We start from the raw sequence: 23,553 nt of genomic DNA on the forward strand, positions 1-23,553 counted from the left end.
AATGGAAAATTGACATGGAGAAAAATCGTGGGCCACTCTAGCGTCAAGGGGAATTTAACATGGGAATAAATCGTGGGCCACTCTAGCGTCAAGGGGAATTGAATATGGAGAAAAATCGTGGGACTGTCTAGCGTCAAGGGAAATTGAATATGGGATTTTTTTTTTTTTTTTTAAAAATAAAATTTTGTTTTAAAAAAGGGGTAGGCAATTGAAAGTCATTCTCTTTTCGAGAAATATGGGTGGCCCTGAAGAGGGCCTTTGGGTTTATGTTAATGTATTCATTAACATATAGGGCACCGCATTGGTCTTCTTCTTGTCCTTAGGCTGCGTTTCACTGTTGGCTCGTAAATCAGCACTCTTTTGAGGCATCCTTGTCTTTCTACGTAGATCCTACGTATCCACAGACTGGTGTCTGTCCTGTGGACAACAGTCCACTTGGACTGGACATACATGAGCATGTCCGTCCTAAACATCATTGAAGACACAAGGGTGGATGATTCGACTGTGGTCCACATCTTGAAGCGACGAGAACAGGTGAATCAATGCAGTGAACTGCGCTTATTTATTGGTAAAGGAAGGATTGAAACGGATTGAGTTCATTCACCAATCCGAACACGCGTTACAAAATTCAGTCAGCCCGCATCCAATCCGAAGAGAGCAGTCTGTGACGTCACGTGGTCTCTATAGATTCGCTAGCGCTTGTGTACAGTCAATCTATGCGACAGTGATTCAACATGACGGAAACTCAGAAAACGATCCATTGGGGTGCACCAGCAGGGGAAACTGCTCAAGGGAACCCGGACTTACTTTCAGAAGAGGTGAATTGGGATTTTGTGGATTTTCTTACCTCGCAAGAATTTGTTCCGGAACCTTCGTTACCTTCTTCATTACCGCAAGTGGAGAATTTTAGACAGAGACAGAAGGAAGAATTGGAGAAATTTATACAACGACAAAAAGAAGCGGAACAAGCTTTTCTCCTACAGCAAGAAGAAGAGGTAAGAAAAAAACAACAGCAACAACAGCAAGAAGAAGTAGCAGCAAAGAAACAAGAGGGTGAAAATCAAACGGTCACGGTACTGTTGGACATTTTAGCGGAGTTAAGAAGTCTGAAACAAATGTATCAGACTTCTTTATTACCACCGAAGAGAATACGACCTTCCCGAGCTAAACAAGTTAACCCTGTGACTAAGCCTACCGTACCACCCTTAGTGATTTCAACCCAATCATCATCAACATTACGCAGTCCAGAAGTAGGCCTTGGCCGTGGCAAAGGCTTAAGGCATTTAAAGTTGATTGCTTAAACTCACCCCTACACCAAAAAAAGCCCTTTTCAGGGCCACCCACATTTCTTGAAAAGAGATAGCCTTTCAATTTGCCAATAGCTCAAAAAAAAACAACAAAAAAAACCCAACCCATTTTACCCCCTTTAGTACGTGTCTTTGTATGAGTGCGTGAGTGTACGTTCTTATCTTAAAATCAAAACTCAAAGACACTTACCTTATATAATTAATTTATTTTTTTATCTATTCTTACAATCCAATTCACAATTCACAACGGAACACTTTAATATAAAGTTCATTTACTTCTTCTTTCTCCTTGTTTTGGTCTCTCTGTTTTTTGAATTTCTTCACCGTCTTTTCCTCTTCTTTCTCCTCATTTTCTTCCCTTCTTCTTTTCTTCTCCTGTTTCTTTGCCTCTTGTAAATAGAATTGTCTTCTTTCTTCCTCTTCTTCCTCTGAAGAATCCCTCTCTTCTTCTGAAGAATTCCTCTTTTCTTCTGACTCCTCTTGTTTCATTTTTGGGCAATCTGGAGACCAATGTCCTTTTTCTTGACAATAATAACAGGTATCTTTACTTCTGTCTTTTTTAGCCCTTTTTTTTTCTTTTTTGACGGTCTGGACACTCTGAAGACCAATGCCCTTTCTTTTGACAGATATAGCAAGTATCTTGACTTTTATCTCGAAAGGAAGGAGAGTAGTCCGTGGGCTGGTCTGAAGAGAATTTTCTAATGACCCCTCGCAAAGATCTGACGAAACGCTCGATTTGGCTAGTCTCTTCCATCGTTGTGCTCGGCTTGAGAGTGAAATGAATAGTGAAAGGACAAGACACACACCCTTTTATATACGCTGGTCTGCCATTACTATAAATTAGTCTATGGTGTTTAAACTTGAGTCATTTGACCTTTTTCACTCAAGATGAAACGATCCTATTCATTCGAGAAGAAAGAAGAAGAAAGTAAGAGGCAGAAACGTGATCTATCGCCTCGTACCAGGGCTGAAATCTTGGCACAAATTCATGCCAGTGATTTTGAAGAGGACATGAGTGAACCAGAATCAGAACCCTCTAAACCAAGTTCACCACCCTTAGTCAACCCTGAAAAATACTATTCCATTCGAGAGACGGAAAAGCGCTCCTCTAGAAAATTTAGAACCACGGCTTACAAATACACAGTGAAGTTTAAAGATTTCAAGGCTGAAGTGCCGTTAGAGAAAGCAGAAGTGTTTATCACTGGGGTGTGGGATTCGTTGCTCACCACACTCAGGCGACAATGTCAACCCAAAGAAGACGATCGCTTGAGACTTTCCATACAACACGAAGGTTTGAAATCCCCTGTTTGGATCGAGTTTAGCACCCCTGCAGAATTGACCGCTTCCAAAGTCATGGACAAGATTCAACACGTACAACAATCTAATGACCAGTTTGACATCACCGATGGAAAGGCCACACTGGACATGACCCACGTCTCTCCTCCTCAAGGGACTGGACGCAAAAAGATGTTATTGGTGGACGACCTTCGCAACACCAAAACAAGTCTCGTCCGAATTAACAACCCTCAAGACCAGATGTGTTTAGCCCGTGCCATCGTGGTGGGACGAACCTATGCCAACAATAACGACACGGTAGAATGGAAAAGAACCTGGAGAACTATTCAACAATCTGACCGAGCCAAACAACGAAACGAATCAGAACTCCTGTTACAACAACCCGGACTGTCCAAAGACATACCCTGTGGCATTCCTGAGATGCAAAAATTGCAAGATGCCCTAGCTCCACGATACACCTTGAAAGTGCACCCTCAAGAAATGCGTGGGTCTCTGTTGTTTCGAGGCCAAGATTTTAAGGACGGAAAATACATTCATGTCTATTATCACGATGACCATTTCGATACCATTACCAGTATCACTGCATTCCTGGGATACAGATATTACTGTGAGAAATGTGATTATGGTTTTAATAATCGAGAGCAACACAAGCATTGTGGATGGAAATGCTCAGGATGTTTGGCCTCTCCAACCTGTCTGAGCGAAGAACCAGTGCCTTGTTCAACTTGTCTGCGCACGTTTGTCAGCCCTACCTGTTACCAACAACATTTGAAGACGCAAGGTTCACAGAAGAAATGTGCTTGTCAACTCCTGAGATTGTGCCCTACGTGTGGACAAGGCATACTTACCAATAATGCCAAGGCACACGTATGTCGAGGAAAGAAAAAATGTCACATTTGTCACCACATCGTGGACTTGGAACACCAATGCTACGTGCAAAATTACAAACCCCCACCAGAGAAAGAGGACGGTCACAAGAAGAAAGACAATTTCATCTTTTTCGATTTCGAATGCATGCAAGAGACCGGCATTCACATTCCTAATTTCTGCGTGGCTCATCGAGCGTGCGACAAGTGCATTCAAGAACCTATCTTCAGTCATTGCCCTCACTGCAGCAAGATTCCTGGAGGACGTGAAAAAATCTTTCGGGGACCGAACACGCTAGCCGAGTTCGCTCGATGGGTCTTAGACCCCATCGACAAGACGTGGAGCCAAGAGGACCTCGAACGTTACGGAGATTGTCATCGTCATGCCACGGTGATGGCTCACAATTTCTCCGGATACGATGGACAGTTTCTTTTGAGGTATTATCCTGAACAAGGCATCGAACGTCCTAAAGTGACTTTGAACGGAGCCAAAATCATTTTCATGCAAGTGGGACAAGTACAGTTTAAAGATTCGATGAGCTATTTGGCCATGCCTTTTGTCGAATGCCTAAAACGTTGGAATGACAGAAATGGCTAAAGGGTACTTTCCACACTTTTTCAATACGGAAGCCAATCAACACGCCGTTCTACCCCATTTACCTGAGGCTCACTATTACGACCCCGACAACATGCGTACTGAACAACGAGAAGCTTTCTACGCTTGGTACCAGGCTCACGCCTCGGACCCTTTCGACTTTCAGGAAGAAATGCTAAAGTATTGTCGTTCCGACGTGGACATTTTACGGCGTTGCTGTGGAAAATTTCGAAAACTGTTCATGGAACACGGAGGGGTCGATCCTTTGAAAGAAGCTTGCAACATTGCCAAAACGTGTTCCTTAGTGTACCGACAACGATTCATGCCTGAAAACACCGTAGCTGTCATCAGTCCCCAAACGACCCACTATGTCAAACGTCAATACTCGGTCAAAGCCCTACGCTGGTTACATTACTTGTGCGACAAGGAAGACAAATGGATTCAGCATGCCCGCAACGGATGGGGTGAAAAGACCATCGGAACGTATTCGGTAGATGGCTGGGACTTAGAAAACCCAAAGATCGTGTACGAGTTTAACGGTTGCTTATTTCACGGATGTCCCGTCTGTTACCCTGATCGTAGCACTAAAAATCAGTTTTTACAACGAACCATGGAAGATTTGTACCAGGACACTTGTCAGCGGCGCCTAAAGTTGGAACAGGAAGGATACCAAGTGGTGGAAATGTGGGAACACGAGTACGATCACCGCATGAAAACCGATCCCGAGTTTAAACGCCTCGTGGAAAGTTACTAGTTCATGGACCCGCTGAACCCGAGGGATAGTTTGTACGGAGGAAGGACCAATGCCACTTGTTTGCTGTACCAAGCCGACCAAGAGAAAGGAGAAGAAATCAAATACTTGGACGTGTGTTCGCTGTATCCCTACGTGTGCAAATATTGTCGCTTTCCTGTAGGGCACCCGCAATTGTTAACGGAACACATCGACCGGAAAAACATTCGACAATACGAAGGCTTGATCAAGTGTAAAGTTTTGCCTCCCACGAACCTATACCATCCCGTCTTACCTCACCATTATCAAGGCAAACTGATGTTTCCATTGTGCCGTACTTGTGCCGAAACGTACAACCAAGACCAACCTTGTCAGCACACCCAGGAAGAACGTGCCTTGATGGGAACCTGGGTCAGCGTAGAATTGTTCAAAGCTCTGGACATGGGATACCAACTGTTAGAAGTGTACGAAATTTGCCACTTTCCCAAGACACAACAATACCACAAGGGTGATCCCAGTCAGAAAAGCATTTTCGCTGACTACGTGGATGCCTTTTTGAAACTGAAACAAGAAGCCAGTGGCTATCCTTCCTGGTGTCACACTCCCGAAGACCAAATACAATTCAAAGAGAAACACTATCAAGAAGAAGGCATCTCTTTAGACCACATCGAGAAAAACGAAGGCAGGCGATCGTTTGCCAAAGTGATGTTAAATTGCTTGTGGGGTAAAATGGCACAACGACCGTGTTTACCCAAGACGGAATATTTGACAGAACCTTCCCGCTACTTCCAGATGATTCACGACAAAACCAAATACATGAAACACGTGGACGTCGTTCGAGAGGATTTGATCTTGGTCAATTACGAAGAAGATCTGGACTTTGTACAAGACGACCCTTTTGGAAATGTCATCATTGCGGCTTACGTGACAGCTCATGCTCGCTTAAAATTGTACGAAGCTTTAGAACTGTTAGGGGAACGCGTCCTGTACTTTGACACGGACAGTTGCATTTACATCCATCACCCGAGTCAACAGCACCCTGACATCGAAGGAGACCGTTTAGGAGCCTGGACAGACGAGCATCCCGACGACAAGATTCTAAGTTTCGTCAGTGGCGGTCCCAAAAATTACGGCTACGAATACCGGGACCCACAAGGAGAAGTGCACACGACGTGCAAAGTGAAAGGACTGACTCTGAATTATCGTACCAGTCGTGTGGTCAACTTTGGGGTATTGAAAGAAGCCTTGCAATCGGGAGAGGATGCAAACTTTAAAGTGACCACCTATCAACCGAACAAGATTGTACGTTTACCCACTCACCACATCGTCAGTCGGCCCTTGGAAAAAGTCTATCAAATCGTGTACCAGAAGCGAGTGCGACTACCCAACCACTTTACATTGCCGTATGGACACGTCGGTATTGGTCTGTATATAAAAAGGAACCCTAGGCAAGATCGATAGTTCATTGTGACTACCAAGACCAAGCGAACAAGATGAATACTTTCAGAGAAACACAAAACAAGTTGTTTAGAAAGGCACAATTCAAGTGTGAGGCTTCTGAAGTGGAATGCGATTGTGAGCCTTGCGATGGGTACGATGCTGTACGTTGTGACCTTAGCGATGCCGTAAAGCATCATGGGAACTTTGTTCTCACTACCCCTATCATGGAAAGTGATGCTGTGCGTGTCAAACCTGAGGGATGCAAATGTGATGCCGCTCGTCCTCTTAGACATTTTACTGGGTTTCGTTTTAAAGGGGAATGTTCACCTTCACGTCTACCCCCTTACGGATGTCATCCAGCCCTGAGCAAACTTCTGTTCATGTCACCCAACCCTCATCGAAACGAACCTGTGAAAGACGAATATTCGTTTCCTGTGCGTTTGTCGGAATACTGCGACTTTGAAAATCGTCTTCAATCGTTCAAAGGAAAATGGCCTAAGTATCTGGGAGGACCGACCCCCGAAGAATTAGCCAGAAGTAGTGGCGGGACCCTCCTCTGACCAGACACCACCCCGGAAAAAGAAAAGAAGCCCCCAGAAAAAGAAAAGTCCACAGAAGAAAACTAGTCGCAAGAGAGGCACTTCGGCCAGGACGCAACTTTACACTCGCAAACCACGACCTGCCACGGCGGTGACACGGTCACCGGCAGCCTCACGTTCATCCACTTCTCCGTTGATGACACCAAGAACTGAAGAGTACTTGGAGACGTTGATCACACCAAGAACTTCTCCGTTGATGACACCAAAAAGAACTTCCCCAGTGGCAGGACCCTCCAATTTAGTGGCAGTGGCTGCTGCTCACAAAGTACCTTCTCCCAAAATTAAAGTCCAAGAAAGATCGGGCATGTTACAAAGTTTACTGGATTTGTCCAAGCAAGAACTGGCTCGATTTAGTCCGTTGCGTACCCCTGCACGACGTTTCATGCCTGTCCTCAAACTGATACGATTTAAAGACAATCAGTGGCGACGCGTTCCAGTATAAAAAAAGGTGTGTGACCAAGTAGGGTATCAGTGTTTTTGGTGCTCCTGAAGACTCAAAGATGTCACCCTCCAGAAAACCCCAAGGAAAGAAAAGGAAAGGACTGCCTCATCGTTTAGTCAAACATGGGGACATGTTATCTGTCCTGTCCAAAGCTTCTCCACCTCTACGAAAAAACTCATTCAATCGGCCTCGAAAGAGGTCATCAATATCGTGTGCGAATGTTTTTTGAACGTCTTGAAAGGCACGATCCCTTTGTTCAAACACCAGAAACAATGCTAGGCAAACATCGTCACGTTCTTCGCCAAATGGTTCAAAAGAAAATTCCCATTCGTCAAAAGAAGAAGATGTTGGTCCAACGTGGAGGCATTTTACCCCTCTTGTTAGGTCCCTTACTGAAAGGAGTCTTGGGAACCATGTTGGGAGGACTAGTGGGAGCAAGATAAAAAGGCCCTCGGAAGTCCCAAGATCTCAGAATTGACCCTTGACAACCCCATGGAAGGACGAAAACTAGCTTTAGTGCCTTACAAACGATGGATGGAATACCATCGTTGGCAAGAACAACGCACCCCGCATTTACCTCCCAATCCCCATTTGAGCGAGATGTCCCAGTTACAACACGAATTGCAGTCCTTGATGGATCGCCAAGATTTGTCCGAAACAGAAAAATCGCAAAAGTACGGTCAACTCTTGCAACGACTGCAACTCTTTCACCAGAAAGCTTTAGACGAAACAGCTCTACCCACTCTGAAAGATTTTAAAACCTTGATGAAAAGTCCAGCACCATCACCAGTACCAGTACCAGTACCACCACTACCAGTGACCAAGACAAAAAAGGAGAAGAAGAAGAAGAAGAAGGGTTTCAAACTCCACCAGAAAAAGTACGCAAGTTAACAACACCACCTACCTCCAGAATTGGATGGATTAAAAAGATGATGGCCACCCCTTCTTCATCACAAGAGAAAAAGAAAGTGAAGACAGAAGTGAAGACAGAAGTGAAACAAGAACCGATATGCCCCGCTCAGACATCCTCCTCTTCAACACCTATTGCTGGTCGCACACGCAAAGCATTGCAATCCAAGAAAATACCCCAAGAGAAAAAGAGCAGCATCCTCCAAGAGTGGGTGTCTTATTAACACACCAACCAACACAAAAAATAAAAAATGGAAAAAGTCTTAGCCAGCATTTACTACGATCCTTTGCATCCTGCAGGTTACGCAGGAGTTCAAAAATTGTATCGTGCTGCCAAAACTCGACTGAAAAGTCTCCGTTTACCTCAAGTGCAACGATGGTTACAAGAACAAGCTACCTACACTTTACACAAACCCATTCGACGCAAGTTTGCCAGAAGTCGCACCCGAGTGGAAGGCATCGATCATCAATGGCAAGCCGATTTAGCCGATGTCTCTCATTTGGCCAGTTACAATCGTGGCTACAAATATTTGTTTTGTGTCATCGACGTCTTTTCCAAATTTGCCTGGGTCGTACCCTTGACTTCCAAATCCAGCAGCGAGTTAGTGCGAGCCCTGCAACAGGTGTTGAAACAAAGCGGTCGTCACCCTCTTCGATGGCAAACGGACAAAGGCACCGAATTTCTGAACCAAGATTTCCATAAAGAATTAAAGAAACGTGACATTCATTTTTTTACCACCGAGAATCCCGAAACCAAAGCCAGCATCGTGGAACGTTTTCAACGCACTTTGAAAGAACGCATGTGGAAATATTTTACGCATTACCACACTCTGAAGTACATCGACATCTTACCGCACCTGGTGCAAGCGTACAACCAATCTTACCATCGAAGCATCGGACGTGCCCCGCAAGAAGTGACTCCCGACAACGAAGTGTTGGTGTTTGAGCGCCTGTTTGGTACGTCCCCGACGAGGGCTGTCCCCAAGAAAAGTGGAGAGTTGGCCGTAGGAGATTGGGTGCACATTGGCAAAACCAAACGCACTTTCGTCAAAGGTTACTTACCTAACTGGACGACCGAATTGTTTCGCGTCACTGGACGAGTGCATGGCCGTCATCCTGCCGTCTATAAATTGGAAGACATGAACGGAGAAGTGCTCAAAGGAACGTTTTATTTGCCCGAGTTATAACGTGTGACCAAAAAAGAAGACGACGTGTACGACATCGAAAGCATTCTCGAACGCAGAACCCGTAAAATGGGGAAACGACGTGTCAAAGAAGTCAAAGTACGTTGGAAAGGATATCCAACCAGTTTTGATTCTTGGATCGACGCTTCGCAAGTCATCGACTATAAAAAGAAGTGACCATCATGCCCTTTCACACAGACGCAGCTACGTCAACCACTCCCCCTTCACCTAGTTCTTCTGTACAAGATTTACAAAAACAACCCTTGTGGGTGTGGTGTGGAGAACGTGTGCAAATCGTCTTTTTCTGCCAAATCTTCGTGGTGTATTGTGTCATCGGGGCAGCCATTGCCAATTTGAGTTTGCAACAAGGAGACAAACAATTGTGGACCATTTTATTAAGCAGTTGCATCGGTTACCTGCTTCCTAATCCCTCCCTGAAATTCACCTCGAACGGGAACCACGGGAACCTTGTGTCCAGTGCCAGTGCCAGTCACCACTCCAACAACAACAACCACAACCAGAACCCCATTTTAGGCGGAGACACGCCTCTGACGTCCAGTAACCCCTCGGACAGCCACAGAACTCTGGAATTATGAGTCACCAAATCCAATTTTACTTAACCTTACCCAGTGACAGTTCCATGGAGGTGTTTCCCAAGAACACGTTGTGCTGTTACACGGCCAAATTACCTCAAACCATCCAGTTAGATCACGAAGCCCATTGGGAAGTGGCTTTAGTAGATATGATTCACCCTAGACAAATCGATAACATCACCGAAAAGCAAAACACTTTTGAGGTCGAAATCCTGAACCAACAATTACAAGAAGCCATGAATGACATCGGGTTTTCAGGGGACACAAGACCAGCCAGCAATTCACCCTTCAATATCTACACCTTGAAAATTCCGGCAGGGTTTTATTTTAGTGGCCAACATTTGGTGGACACCATTGCTTCCAGGTTCGAGTTAGCCTTTGGCAAAGCCCTGAACAGAATCAAAAAAAGTGTCACCCTGGAGTACCATAAAGTGGCTCGTCGCTTACTGATCAAATTTCAGGATACTCAAACGTTGTCCCTCAGGTTCAATGGTAGTTTGTTTGAAATTTTGGGTGGACATGCAAAAATGGTCGCAAACAATTTGAGCCCCAAGATCAACAATAATATGAATTTTTACAGAGCTTTTAAAAACCCGGTAGAACTGAACCAAGGACTGAATTTGATCTTTGTGTACTCCGATGTGGTGGAGTATAACGTGGTGGGACACACCTCTGTGCCGTTACTGCGTGCCATTCCTTTCAAAGTGGATAGTACCACAACCAGTGACCAGGAAGGTGGAAACACCTATCACGTCCACCGGGAATTTGTACATCCTCACTATTTACCCGTCAGCAAGTCGTATTTGGACACGGTCAACATTGCTATAAAAGGAGATTTGGGACAAAATATTCCATTCACCAAAGGAAAAGTCACGGTGAAACTCCATTTTCGAAAACGGTTCTCTCACGACTCGTAAGTCATGTATCCAGTGTACCGAGGGGTTGCACGACAGCGAGGACACGGTTTAGGAGATATGTTAAAATCGGCCTTTCGTTCGGTGGCTCCGGTGTTGAAACCGATGGTGACACGCGGATTGCACGTCTTGAAAGATGCGGCACTGACGCAAGGCAAAGAATTTCTCCAAAATGTCATCATCGACAAACAAAACCCTAAAGAAGCCTTCATGAGGGCAGGCAAAAATGTCTTGCTGCAAACGGGCAAAGACCTTTTGGGCCGCCGAGACACACCTATAAATGCCCTGCACGCTACCGAGTCAGGCATTCAGCAAGGACAAGGCAGAAAGAGACGACGAAGAAAACACCCTTTCACCAGACTTCACACGTCTAAACCGAGAAAGGCCAAGAAAAGAAGAACCATTCGAGACTTAGACGTTTTCGATTATTGAGAAAGAACAAAAAAACAGAAAAAAATGATGCACCGAGAGTCTTGCGCTTGTTCCAAGTCGAAACTGGATCTGTTTGCCATGCCCCCCACCATGATGACCATGCAAAAATCCCAGTGGGTGGAATTTCACCCCGTCTCCTCTTTGACAGCCTCAGCTCCCATCGAGTTTGAAATCAAAGGACAGCCCGAAGATTACATCGATCTGAATAGCAGTTACTTGTACCTGAAAGTCAAAGTTGTCGATGAGGATAATACGCCCCTAGATGGTGATGAGGTAATAGCTCCCGTCAACAATTTCATGCATTCCATGTTCAGTGGAGTGGACTTGTACTTGAATAACAAACTAGTCAGTAGCAGCATGGATACTTACCCTTATCGAGCGTACCTGGAAAATCTCTTGACGTACGGAATAGACGCCAAGAACACTCATCTCAATGCCTGTGTGGTATGGGAAGCTGACGATGCAGGCCAGTTTGAAGAATTCGAAATTAATACAACCAAAGAACACAATGCGGGATTTGTAGAACGAAGAGATAGAATCAAAAGTGGAGATAGTTTAGAACTGATGGATCGTTTGCATTTGGACATGTGGTTGCAAGAGAAATATTTGCTGAACGGGGTGGATGTTCGCCTGAGACTGAATCGTAGCAGTGCCGCTTTCCATTTGATACGTACTACTGCTTGCAAAACTGTCATCGAGGAAGCCAGGCTCTACGTACGACGCGTGGAAGTGTTACCTAAAGTGGGAAACGACATCAGTCAGACGTTGAGCAGAACGACTGCCAAGTATCCGATCCGACGCGTAGAAGTGAAAACCTTCACCATTCCTAGGGGACACCGATCCATGATCGAAGATCATCTGTTCCAAGGACAGCTACCCAAACGTTTAATCCTTGGTATGGTCTTGAATTCAGCCTTCAACAGAGTCTTCGCTGAAAATCCTTTCTACTGTCGACACTTTGGCGTGTCCAAGATCGAAGTCAGTCGCGATGGCAAGACCTTGTGTACCCGACCTTTCGAGCCTAACTTTGACAAGAAGAATTACTTGAGATCGTACTTGTCCCTCTACGAAGCCAGCGGACAGTTAGGAACCAATACCAGTCACGGCATTACGTACGAGGATTATGCAGGAGGCTACGCTTTGTGGGCTTTTGATTTCACTCCAGACCAAGGCAGCGACGAGGGACATTTCCACCCTATAAAATCCGGCCAGATTCGTGTGGAAATTCAGTTTGGAAACCGAGTCCCTGATGAAACGGTGAACGTCATCCTGTATGCCGAATTCGATAATACCATAGAAATCAACAGCTTGAGAGAAGTCATTCTAGACTATTAGAAGCTACGGAAGACTGTTATCCCTCTTTACCTAGTGGAGAAACGTTGGACATGAAATGTGAGGAGACCATGGAAAAAGAAGAAGTGATCATGATGAAGTCAAGATGGCCAGAACAAGAAGCCCATTTAGTCTCCTGTTTTGCCAAACACTTGGTCGAAAAAATGACGGAATTGATCAAGAAAGAGTGTTATGGATGTCAAAACGATCATCCCAGTCAAATTCAACACGATAAATGTCTAATGCTGAGCCAAGAAGAAAAATTGGACGAGTATCTGGACGAGGCTTGGAGTCTTATCTCGGACGAAGACGTGTGGCATCAGTGGTATAAAGACTTGCGTGAAAATTCTTGTCCACCATTAACCACTAAAGAGATCGATCGTATCGAAGCTCTCCTGAATCAGAGTGAGGAGACGAAACGAAGAAACGGTTATTTGTCAGACATTTTCAAGCAAAAAGTCAGGATCGAATTGATGACATATTATTACCTGTGAAGAAGAAGAAAAAAACAACACAAATGGATACCTGGGAACTTTATTACCTTTTGAACCACAGTTCGTATACGGCTTCTTGGAATCCTGTCGTCTGTGCTAAAGATGAACTCCCTCATCGCAAACCTCAAGACCATCAAGTTTACGTGATCAACAGGGACGACAGTCATCTCCCAGGAACCCACTGGTTAACCGTTTACTTTCCTCAAGAAGGATGTGTGGAATATTTCGATTCGTATTGGTTGCCCCCTTTGGAAGACGATATCATCGACTTTATGAGAAGAAATGCTCAGACCACCCGATTCAATAATGTGAAATTACAAGGCACAGATTCCTTGGTGTGTGGACAATATTGTGTGTATTTTCTGCATCATCGCAACCTGCGTTATTCCTTAGAACATTTAGTGACTCATTTTGATCCTCGTTCTTCTTCTAGAAACGATGTGAAAGTAGATCGATGGTTCTGTGAACATTATGCTTATCTTTTGTCTTAAGCTAGGAAACGTAGTGTCCATCAATGGCCTAATGACTTCCAACAGTGGAAATCACAATTTCATTCACAACGTTGTCAGCCCAATTTAAAGTAGACTGTAAATTAAAAAAAAATGTTTGTGATTTGAAAAAATGTTTGATGTTATATGGTTGGATTATTGTTAAAAAAATGTTAGAGTTGTTGTTTGTTAGTGTTAAGTGATTATTGAATAAAAAATGTTGTGTTTTGAAAAAATGCCTTTGTCTTTTGTTTGGCTATAAGAATGTTTGATTGATGCTCTTTAATTTCTTACTATCCCTCTCATGACACTCATTGAACGTTGCGGCTCGAAAACCGTGGACGGATGTTTTCCTTCACGTCCGCGCTTTGACTTTAAGAACCGGGGGGAGTTTCCAGTCTAACCATCCATTGTCGACTCATCCTCCTACGAAGATGTGCTCCAAACTAGCTAAGCTAAACGAAGCCTACGTGAATTTGCATAGGGTCAGACACAGTCTGATACCGAAGCCAGAAGAAATAGAGAATGTGAGAATGTTAAAAGTCACTGAAGACCTGATAGAAGAGCTCTTCAGAGAAGAAGTGAACAGGGAGAAAGAAGAATGGGCAGAGAAGTACAGACTTCAGAGACAGCAGCAACAGCAGCAAGAACAACAACAACAGCAGCTACAGGAACCTGAACCTGACAGAGGCTTTGTCGATTGTCGTATCGACACCAAAGAGTTCTTCTTCTCTTTCCGAAGAAGCAGACCTATTGCCAGAAAGTCTATCCTCAGAGGACATCGCATTCTTAGAAACTAAAAAAGATTGCCATAGCAAACAAAAAAAAAAAAAAAAAAAAAAACCAGCCCTTTTCAGGGCTACCCCAATACTCTAGAAAAGAAATAACCATCGATTTGCCAATGTGTGTAGGTAGAGTAGTGTGAATATAAACACTAACTCTTTTTTTTTTTTAAATGTGAGGGTATGTGTTTGTGTATAGGATTGTGTGTTTGTAAGTGCTCACGTACGTTTGTGAGGATAGTAGATTAAAATCATGTCTTTTTTTCCGTTTGAGGTGTGGGGAGAGTAGATTTGGGGGTTTGATTGGATTGATTTACGTATGTGAATAGTATATTGAAGTGATTAATGAAAAAATTTTTTAGAATAGGAATGGGTAGTATAAAAAAAGTGAGTGAGTGTTTCTTTTAGGTCCGCGCGTTGTTAGGTCATGATCTAGGTAAGATCATTTTTTTTTTGTTTCTAGGGGAATGTTTTCCTTCACGTCCGCACTTTTAGTATAAATTGAAACTCGTTCAGCAGTCCAGCTACCCTTTGATTGATCAACACCAAAATGAACACCAGACTAGCTAAACTGTTGGAACTTCATGTGCATCTGGGATATGCCAGGCGCCTGTTGAACGAACTGGCCGCGGAAGCCATTGTGGAAGAGGGAAGGATGAGAGAGGAGGAGAAAAGAAGAAACAAAGAAGAGGAGGAGAGAAGATACAAAGAAGAGGAAGAGGAGAGAAGAAACAAAGAAGAGGAGGAAAAGCAGAGAAGAAGAAGAAATTTCAGAATCCCAGAGACCGAAAATTGGGATTCTGAAGTTATTTATCCTCCCTCTGCTCTCTCCCCAAAAAAAGTAAAAAGCAACTGGAGAACAAGATGTGTATGTGGCGCCAGGCCTGGAAGGTGCCATCATTAACCAGGTGTCCATGAAGTTCCAAAAAAACCCCCAGCCCTTTTCAGGGCTACCCAATACTCAAGAAAAGAAATAACCTTCAATTTGCCAATGTGTGTGTGTGTGTGTGTGTGTGTGTGTGTGTGTGTGTAGGTAGAGTAGTGTGAATATAAACACTGACTCTTTATTCATAGTGCGAGTGTATGTGTTTGTGTGTTTGTGTTTGTAACCGCTCACGTAAGTTTGTGTGAATAGTAGATTATGGGTTAGTTAATTGTTTCTTAGCTTATGTGGAGAGTATAGTTTGGGTTATGTAAAAGCTCAAGTACGATTGTGTAGATAGTAGATTATGGATTAGGTTTTAATGATTTGCGTGTGTAAATAGTAGATTTGGGGATTGTTTATTGATGGTTCACGTATGTGGATAGTAGATCATATGAAATGAGAAAAGTAGGGGATGTTTTCCTTCACGTCCGCGCGTTGCTTGATCATGATCTAGGTAAGATCAATTTTATGTTTTAGGGGGATGTTTTCCTTCACGTCCGCGCTTTTCGTATAAGAACCCACAGTATTCGTCGTTCAAACCATTCTACAAAGAATAAAAAAGAAGATGGCTTCGAACCACCTTGACAAAATGCAAAAATTACAAGACGTTTTGGACAATTTAGGAATGATGGAGCAGATGTTAGTGAGACTCACTGAAGACCACTATTCCTATAGTCCCCATCGAGTAAAGATGGAGATCAACAATTTAATAAAAGTAAAGGACATAATAATTGGTGTCATGAAAGAGATAAAGGAGGAGAAGGAGAATGAAAAGGAAAGGATAAGAATAAGAAAATGGAACGAAAAAATTGATAAAGAAGAAGAAAATGAGAAGAGGAAGAAAGAAGAGGAGGAAGAGAAGAAGAAAGAAGAGGAGGAGGAAAAAAGAAAGAAAAGAAGAGAAAGAGTGTAGGAAAGAAAATAAGAAGTTGGTTGCGAAAAAGAAGAAATTAGAAGCAGAAGAAGAAGAAAAACCAAAGGCTCTTTTCAGGGCCACCCATATTTCTCGAAAAGAGAATGACTTTCAATTGCCTACCCCTTTTTTAAATTTTTTTTTTTATTTTTTTAAAAAAAAAATAAAAATCCCATATTTAATTTCCCTTGACGCTAGACAGTCCCACGATTTTTCTCCATATTCAATTCCCCTTGACGCTAGAGTGGCCCACGATTTATTCCCATGTTAAATTCCCCTTGACGCTAGAGTGGCCCACGATTTTTCTCCATGTTAATTTTCCATTGACGCTAGAGTGGCCCAGGGGTCACTGTAATGCTAATTTCCATTGACGCTAGGGTGGCCCACTTCACTACTGACTTTTCCTGCTTCCCTTTATAAATTGCTGGAAACTTGGGAGCCAGAGTGGGTGGAGTAACCAATATTATCACACTCTCAAAGAAAAATCAATTAACAATTTAAAAAAATAATAAAACACATTAATCTAATTTAATAATCACATTCATATATAGATTAATAGTACATACATACATACATACATACATACATACATACATACATATCAATAAAATAATATGGATTACCTTGATAATCGGAATACTCTGGTCTGAATCGAGTAATCACATCACTATTCTTCCAGCTTGTGACGTACAGAAGTCCATCTTGTTGGTTCCAGTGTATGACAGTGAGTCTTGATGATGGCTGTATTCCTTGTGTGTGTATGGTCAGTGGTTGACCGGACTCTGTCATCTCATGAATACAGGGAGGGTACCAGTTACGCACGTACACATGTCTTCTATCCATAGTTACACTTCTAGGATACTTCAAATCCTTGTGTTGATACAGAAATTCCCGTCTAGTATTTCTAAATCCATAAGCACCAGCCTTGTCAGGGTTTTCATCACCAGCAAAACATGAGATAAAGACCATGCCCTTGTTGTTTGTACACAAGAAACTCCCACCATACTTCCCACATTTACAGATGTTGCGAACTTTTTGTATGTGTCCATCTGTAATGGACACAACGCCCCAACATATATTGTCCTCTTTCCATCACTGACCAGAAGTTTTTTATTTAAATATTTCATTCCATTACAGCAATCAAAACCCGTCTGTACGTTTAATGTCTTCTTCTGGGTTATGGGTTATTTTTGTTGGTTGATTTGTAAATTTAACTGACAGGATTTCTATTCGACCTGTTTTCAGACTCACCGCCAGTTGCGTTTGGTCGTCATTACAGACACAAATGTCATAGGGACGCGACTCCGTAATATATACCGCAAGTATACGTCCGTCATGGAGACTGTGAAGACGGACTTTCCTCGCATTGCTGTCTACGATGATTATCTTGTCCAGAGACAAAACCACAATACTGGTGTATAAGGTGTCAAGGTCGGCTGTGGAAAGAAAGTGATGAAAATCAATTCTGACATCTATACTTACAAAGTCTACTACCACAAGTTTAGTAACAATAATCATTGTAGTTTTATCATTATCATCATAGTTGCCATTGTATCATTATCATTATCATCATCACAATATAAATGTATCGTTCGTTCACTCAGAAAAAGCAAATTATATTGTTTTCTGTAGGATCAGCTAACTGAAACTGGCCACCTACATAATATACGTATATTTCTATATTCTCACTCATTCGTGGACTAGCATAAAATGAAGAGAACATTTGATTGTATCGAATAAATAATGGTTATGTTTCATCGAGTGAGTGAAAATACTTGAGTTGTAAATAACTGGACTTTTTCACTCATGGAGATGAAATGTATCTGTTATTAATTCAAAAAAGACGTATTTGCTTTCTGTTTTATGCTCAAACGTATTGGCAATATGTATAGCAGATTTCGTATCGTATTCTACATTATAATGTCAACTGGGTACCGTTTATGTTCTGCCGTGTTTTGTATATTGAAAAAAAATCAGTAGCAAATAAATTCTCCTTTAGGGTAAAAACAAAAATTAAAAATTAAAAAAAAAAAACAAGGAAAGAAATATGAGAACATTGTGGGATAAAGCAAACGACGATCTAATTTCGTGGTGATAATGTTTGACCGCAGTTAACAATTTATTTCCCTTAGAAAAACAAACAAGCAAAAAAAAATCCAACTAATTCAAGGACTGTCATTAAAAAAAAAAAAACATTAATTTTTAGCATATTATCTTTATCATTTGTATTATCATTATTCTTCTAGTTTTGTTGCATACACATTATAACATTATTCACATATTATTATTATTATTATTATATTATTATTATTATTGCAAGTTGAAGAATGGGGTGGGATATATTTTTAAAATACATGTACAAAACTACTGTATAATATGATTGAAATCCTGCACCGTTACAGCAGAACCAGATACACTGAACTGGTTTAAGGATAGTACTGTGTGTCTGTAACAAAATATGTCAATTTTTTCAACTTTTGTTCATGATCAGAGGTGCGAGTGGCTAAAGAGTTCGATGTGATTTTATATAATTTCAGATAAAATACATGAGTTCCATGCCTCACGTATCTGTATATATAAGTAATCGGCATAGAAAGACAAATTTATCCACTTGACTGGTATTGACTCTGGGGTCCATCCCTACTCGAAGGGACTTAGTTCCTATGCTATATCTTGAAAACTACTGATGTCCCCACCTTATAACCATGTACACTTCGTAAGCATGAAAGAAAACAATACATGCAGTTTGCTTTGACCTTAGCGACTCTTTCTTCAACCAGTAAGTAACGTAGCCCCTGTGTCATATATACAATTTGAGGTAATTTGAAAAAATAAAGGATACAACTAATTTTGACCTCATCGTGCATTCCCAGACCCCAAGGTGTGAGGGAGCAAATTTCTGTCGATCTATGAAAAACACATTAGTTTGAGGCCAGAGAACAATTAATTAGATTTATGGAGACAGGCGCTTGTTAAATTCCTATACTGCAAGAATTTCTAAATATCTGATCGGGGACGGTAGAGAGCCTAATTACACTTTTGTTTATATAACCGCCGGACGGACTATTAGGGACACGGTTAAACATCAGTTTCATAGTGGAACTGTCAAAAATTGAAAATTTTCATAAACCGTTAGTTGCAACGTAAGTCAAACTGATATAAAAGCAGTAAATACATTTAATCCTGATTGGTTACGCTAAAACAGGGGCGTGTTCCCACACTAAATTCCCTAGTTTTAATATCGCCACATCGAAAAAATCTAATTAGTCTAAGCTTTGCTGCAAGAGTAAACGTACGTGGACCCGAGAGGAATTTGAAAGATATTCTCTCTCGTAAAATACTTGTCCAAGGGACCAGAGGATTGAAAGTTCAACGGTCACAATTTGGCTGTAGGAGCGAGAGAAAAAAACAAGGTATGTGCGTCAAAATTTCCTGAAATTCGTTTATGCCAATATAATGTTTGCTTGAATTATTTGGTACTATGTGCATGAATCTAGTTTCTTTAAATTCGCAATTCCATTCTCTTGATATGAGTATAAATGTGTTGTATATATATATATATATATATATATATATATATATATATATATATATATATATATATATACGTACAATAGTCTTCTTTATATAAGATTGTCTAATTGTTCGAATTTGTCGTCTTGTTTGTATAGGAACTGGGTATTCTAAGAATTTATATATAACCTTTATATAAGTTGACGAATTGTTTGAATTTGTCGTCCTGTTTTATAGGAATTGGGTATTCTAACTATTCATGTATGACCTTTATTAATATGAGTTATGGGAATCCTTTTGAATTCACCGGTCTTAAATGATTTCACGTATGATAAAGACTTGAATGTGTGTATTCGCTGAAATAGCGTAATTACGACCTGTAATGAATTTCAATCGTTCATTTTTGTAATTGAGACGAGAATGGAATTGTATAGTCATTAGGAAATACATTATCTTTATGAAACTAGGATTGTTTGGTCTGCCATGATTGGCCCGACTAAATAGCCTTTGGTATCTGTTTGAATGCCGATAGTAAGATCTGACAACGAGAAGGGGAGGAATGACTTATTCCCAGTAGGATAACCGACGGAAAATTAAGGTCGCTTTTTGTTTATTTTAAAAGGGGAAAATAGCTCTTCCGACGTATCATCAGATGTACCTACGCACTGACGCAACCAATTAGATGTGTACCTACACGCGTACATAACCACCTACCCACACAAAGAAAAAGGACCGAAGAGAGGCGAAGCAGTTGAGAGGTTGGAGAGGAGAAAGAAAAAGGAAGGAAAGAAAGGACGGAAGGACAGAGAACAGCTACAGTGAAATTGGAGGGAACCAGAGCTAAGCAGGTTATGCAATTGTACAAGGCAACGACTTCGATTGTTCACTCAGTCGTATGATGACTAATTCTGTCAGTAAAACAGCTCGGCTATTTTTATAACTGTATTTGTGTTTTGAAATTCGGAGAAACATTTATTCCTAAGAAGTGTATCTTCCTAATGTATTGAATTATCTCCAGTGTTTATGTAACAGATTAATTTTTGATTCTTTTCGTACGGGGGCTCATGTCATTCTGTTCTATATATCTGCTCAGATCTCCATTTATTCCACCTAAGTAGTTAAGGGGGTCACCCTAGGGACAATGGGAATTACCATTAAAAACACCCCTGGGTCACTCTGGGGACTATGTAAATTTAACATGGGGAAAATTGCTGGGTCACTCTAGGGACAAGGGGAATTTAACATGGGGAATAGAGTTTGGGTCTGTCAAGGGACAAAGTGAATTGAACATGGGGAATAGAGTTTGGGTCTGTCTAGGGACATGGGAATAGAGTTTGGGTCTATCTAGGGACAAGGGGAAAGGAACAGGGGACTATAGTGTGGGTCTGTCTAGGGACAATGGGAATTTAACATGGGGAATAGATCGTGGGACTGTCTAGGGACAATGGGAAATTTAACATGGGGAATAGATCGTGGGACTGTCTAGGGACAATGGGAAATTTAACATTACGGAAACCCCTGGGGATATAGCCTCAAGGGAATTTATATGGAAATTGAACATGGTGGGTCTGTATAGCGTCAAGGGGAATTGAACATGGTGGGACTGTCTAGGGACAATGATGGTAGAGGGTCAAACACAACAGAGACAGAAACATACATACACTAGTACAAGCGTGAGATTTATATATAAAGCATTACCAAGACCTGAAATCTTGCTGGGGTGTTCAAAAATTTGCATAATTGTAATGATGCTATAAATAGCTATAATCAAGGAAATGCTCAACGACACAATGGATGTGACTAAATGTAACGCTAAAATGACGAAATTGTCCCAGAATTTAAAGGAAAATAAACATATCCCCGAAAAGGAAGTTACAATGGTTGAGACTAAAATGGATAAAATTAGTAACTACTTACAATATCAACTTGTGTGACGATCGTGGATAAACACCCATGTATCTATTTATAGCTATAATCAGCTAAACTTCCTATGAAATCCCACTATCTATTTATACTACAACTTGTGGGTTATTCCTTTGGAAAATCCCACTATCTTTTTATAGCCTCAGATTGAGTGACGTTCCTGTTTATGAACTCTAGTACATATGTATAGCTACAACCTGTGGAAATCCCCAAGTCCATATTTATACTCTCGAAATTTCCAGCGTCAGTGACGTCACTGTACTGAACACTAGGGGATAAATGTCAACAGTATTGCAAGTGGCTGACCTGAATACACGCTACTGCAGGTACGTAGGTAGAGTGTATCTGATAGGGATAAAGTGAGTTTTATAGAGACAAACAGAGACCAATACACACACACACACACACACACACACACACACACACACACACACACACACACGCACACACAGAGGGAAGAGGAAAAAACAAACCCCAAATATACTATCAACGCAGAAGGGATATAATACAAACCCCAAATAAACTATCCACACAAACGTACGCGAACGCATACAAACCCCAAATATACTACCCATACAAACGTACGCGAACGCATACAAACCCCAAATATACTATCCACACAAACGCACGCGAACGCATACAAACCCCAAATAAACTATCCACACAAACGTACGCGAACGCATACAAACCCCAAATATACTATCATTACAAACGTACGCGAACGCATACAAGCCCCAAATAATCTATCCACACAAACGTACGCGAACGCATACAAACCCCAAATAAACTATCCACACAAACGTACGCGAACGCATACAAACCCCAAATATACTATCCACACAAACGTACGCGAACGCATACAAACCCCAAATATACTATCCACACAAACGTACGCGAACGCATACAAACCCCAAATATACTATCCACACTTGGGAGGAAGAAGAGAAAAACAACCAAATATACGATCTACACAACGTACGCGAACACTCACACACACACACACACACACACGCACACCACAGAGGGAAGAAGAAAACCATTATAGACTATCCACACGGAGTGAAGAAATAACCCTTTATATATACTATCAGCAGAGAGTGAAGAAAATAATCCATTATATTCCATCAACACAGAGTAAAGAAGAAAAAGTTTTTTGAAAGCACCTAAGCCCTCACCTGCAATGACCAACTCTGCCAAACACCTACACCCCACACCCCACTCCCAACACTACAAAACCCATTTAACCCGTTATTTTATGGCATCAGTGTGTGATTTAGGAAACATCAAGACACAAAATGATGGATGAATAGACTGACTATTGTTTACCGACTTGCATGCCTAAAGAGCGTGCGTGAAGGAAGACATCCTTCCATTTCAATTCTAACTAAAGCATGATCCAGAGGGATAGAGAGAGGTGAAAGAGCACAATTTCATAAAGTGTGAGTAAAAACAAAACACGCCATCCTTATTATACAATGTCAAGACCAAGAGACACTTACGTTTTCTTTCTGGTCTATTCTCTTTTAGAAGGTGGTATGAAATTTCACATCAGGGCCAACGCATCGGCCCACATTATCAATTTTTCCATTTCCATGTCTTTACTGCCACAAGTTCTTCATCATCTTCAGTTTCTTCTTCTTCTTCTGAATCCCTCTTCTCTGTTTCGTCTTGTTTCTGTTTCTTCTCTTTTCTCGTAGGGCACTGTGAATTCCAGTGTCCTTTCTCCTGACAACGATATTAGGTATCTTGACTTTTGTCTCTCTTTCTTAGACGAAGCAGGTATTCTGGAGACAAATACCCATTTACCTTTGCAGATATAGCAAACTTCATTAGCACTTACACACTTTCGTATGACTCTCATCAAATCAACGACCAA

General features: G+C 41.7%; 1 protein-coding gene across 1 annotated transcript in view; it reads right to left on the minus strand.

The window, feature by feature from the left end:
* The window catches only part of LOC149780158 (uncharacterized), a 50,263-nt gene extending 32,598 nt beyond the window's left edge, over positions 1-17,665 (minus strand). The window contains exon 1 of the mRNA XM_089936911.1: positions 16,865-17,665. Within this exon, the coding sequence (XP_089793037.1) occupies positions 16,865-17,210 (346 nt within the window). The 5' untranslated portion in view covers positions 17,211-17,665. The remainder of the gene's footprint in view (positions 1-16,864) is intronic.
* Between the last annotated feature and the right edge of the window lie 5,888 nt (positions 17,666-23,553).

Source organism: Sinohyriopsis cumingii, chromosome 16, assembly GCF_028554795.1.
Source record: "Sinohyriopsis cumingii isolate HCF-2022 chromosome 16, ASM2855479v2, whole genome shotgun sequence".
NCBI classification, from domain to species: Eukaryota; Metazoa; Mollusca; class Bivalvia; order Unionida; family Unionidae; genus Sinohyriopsis; species Sinohyriopsis cumingii.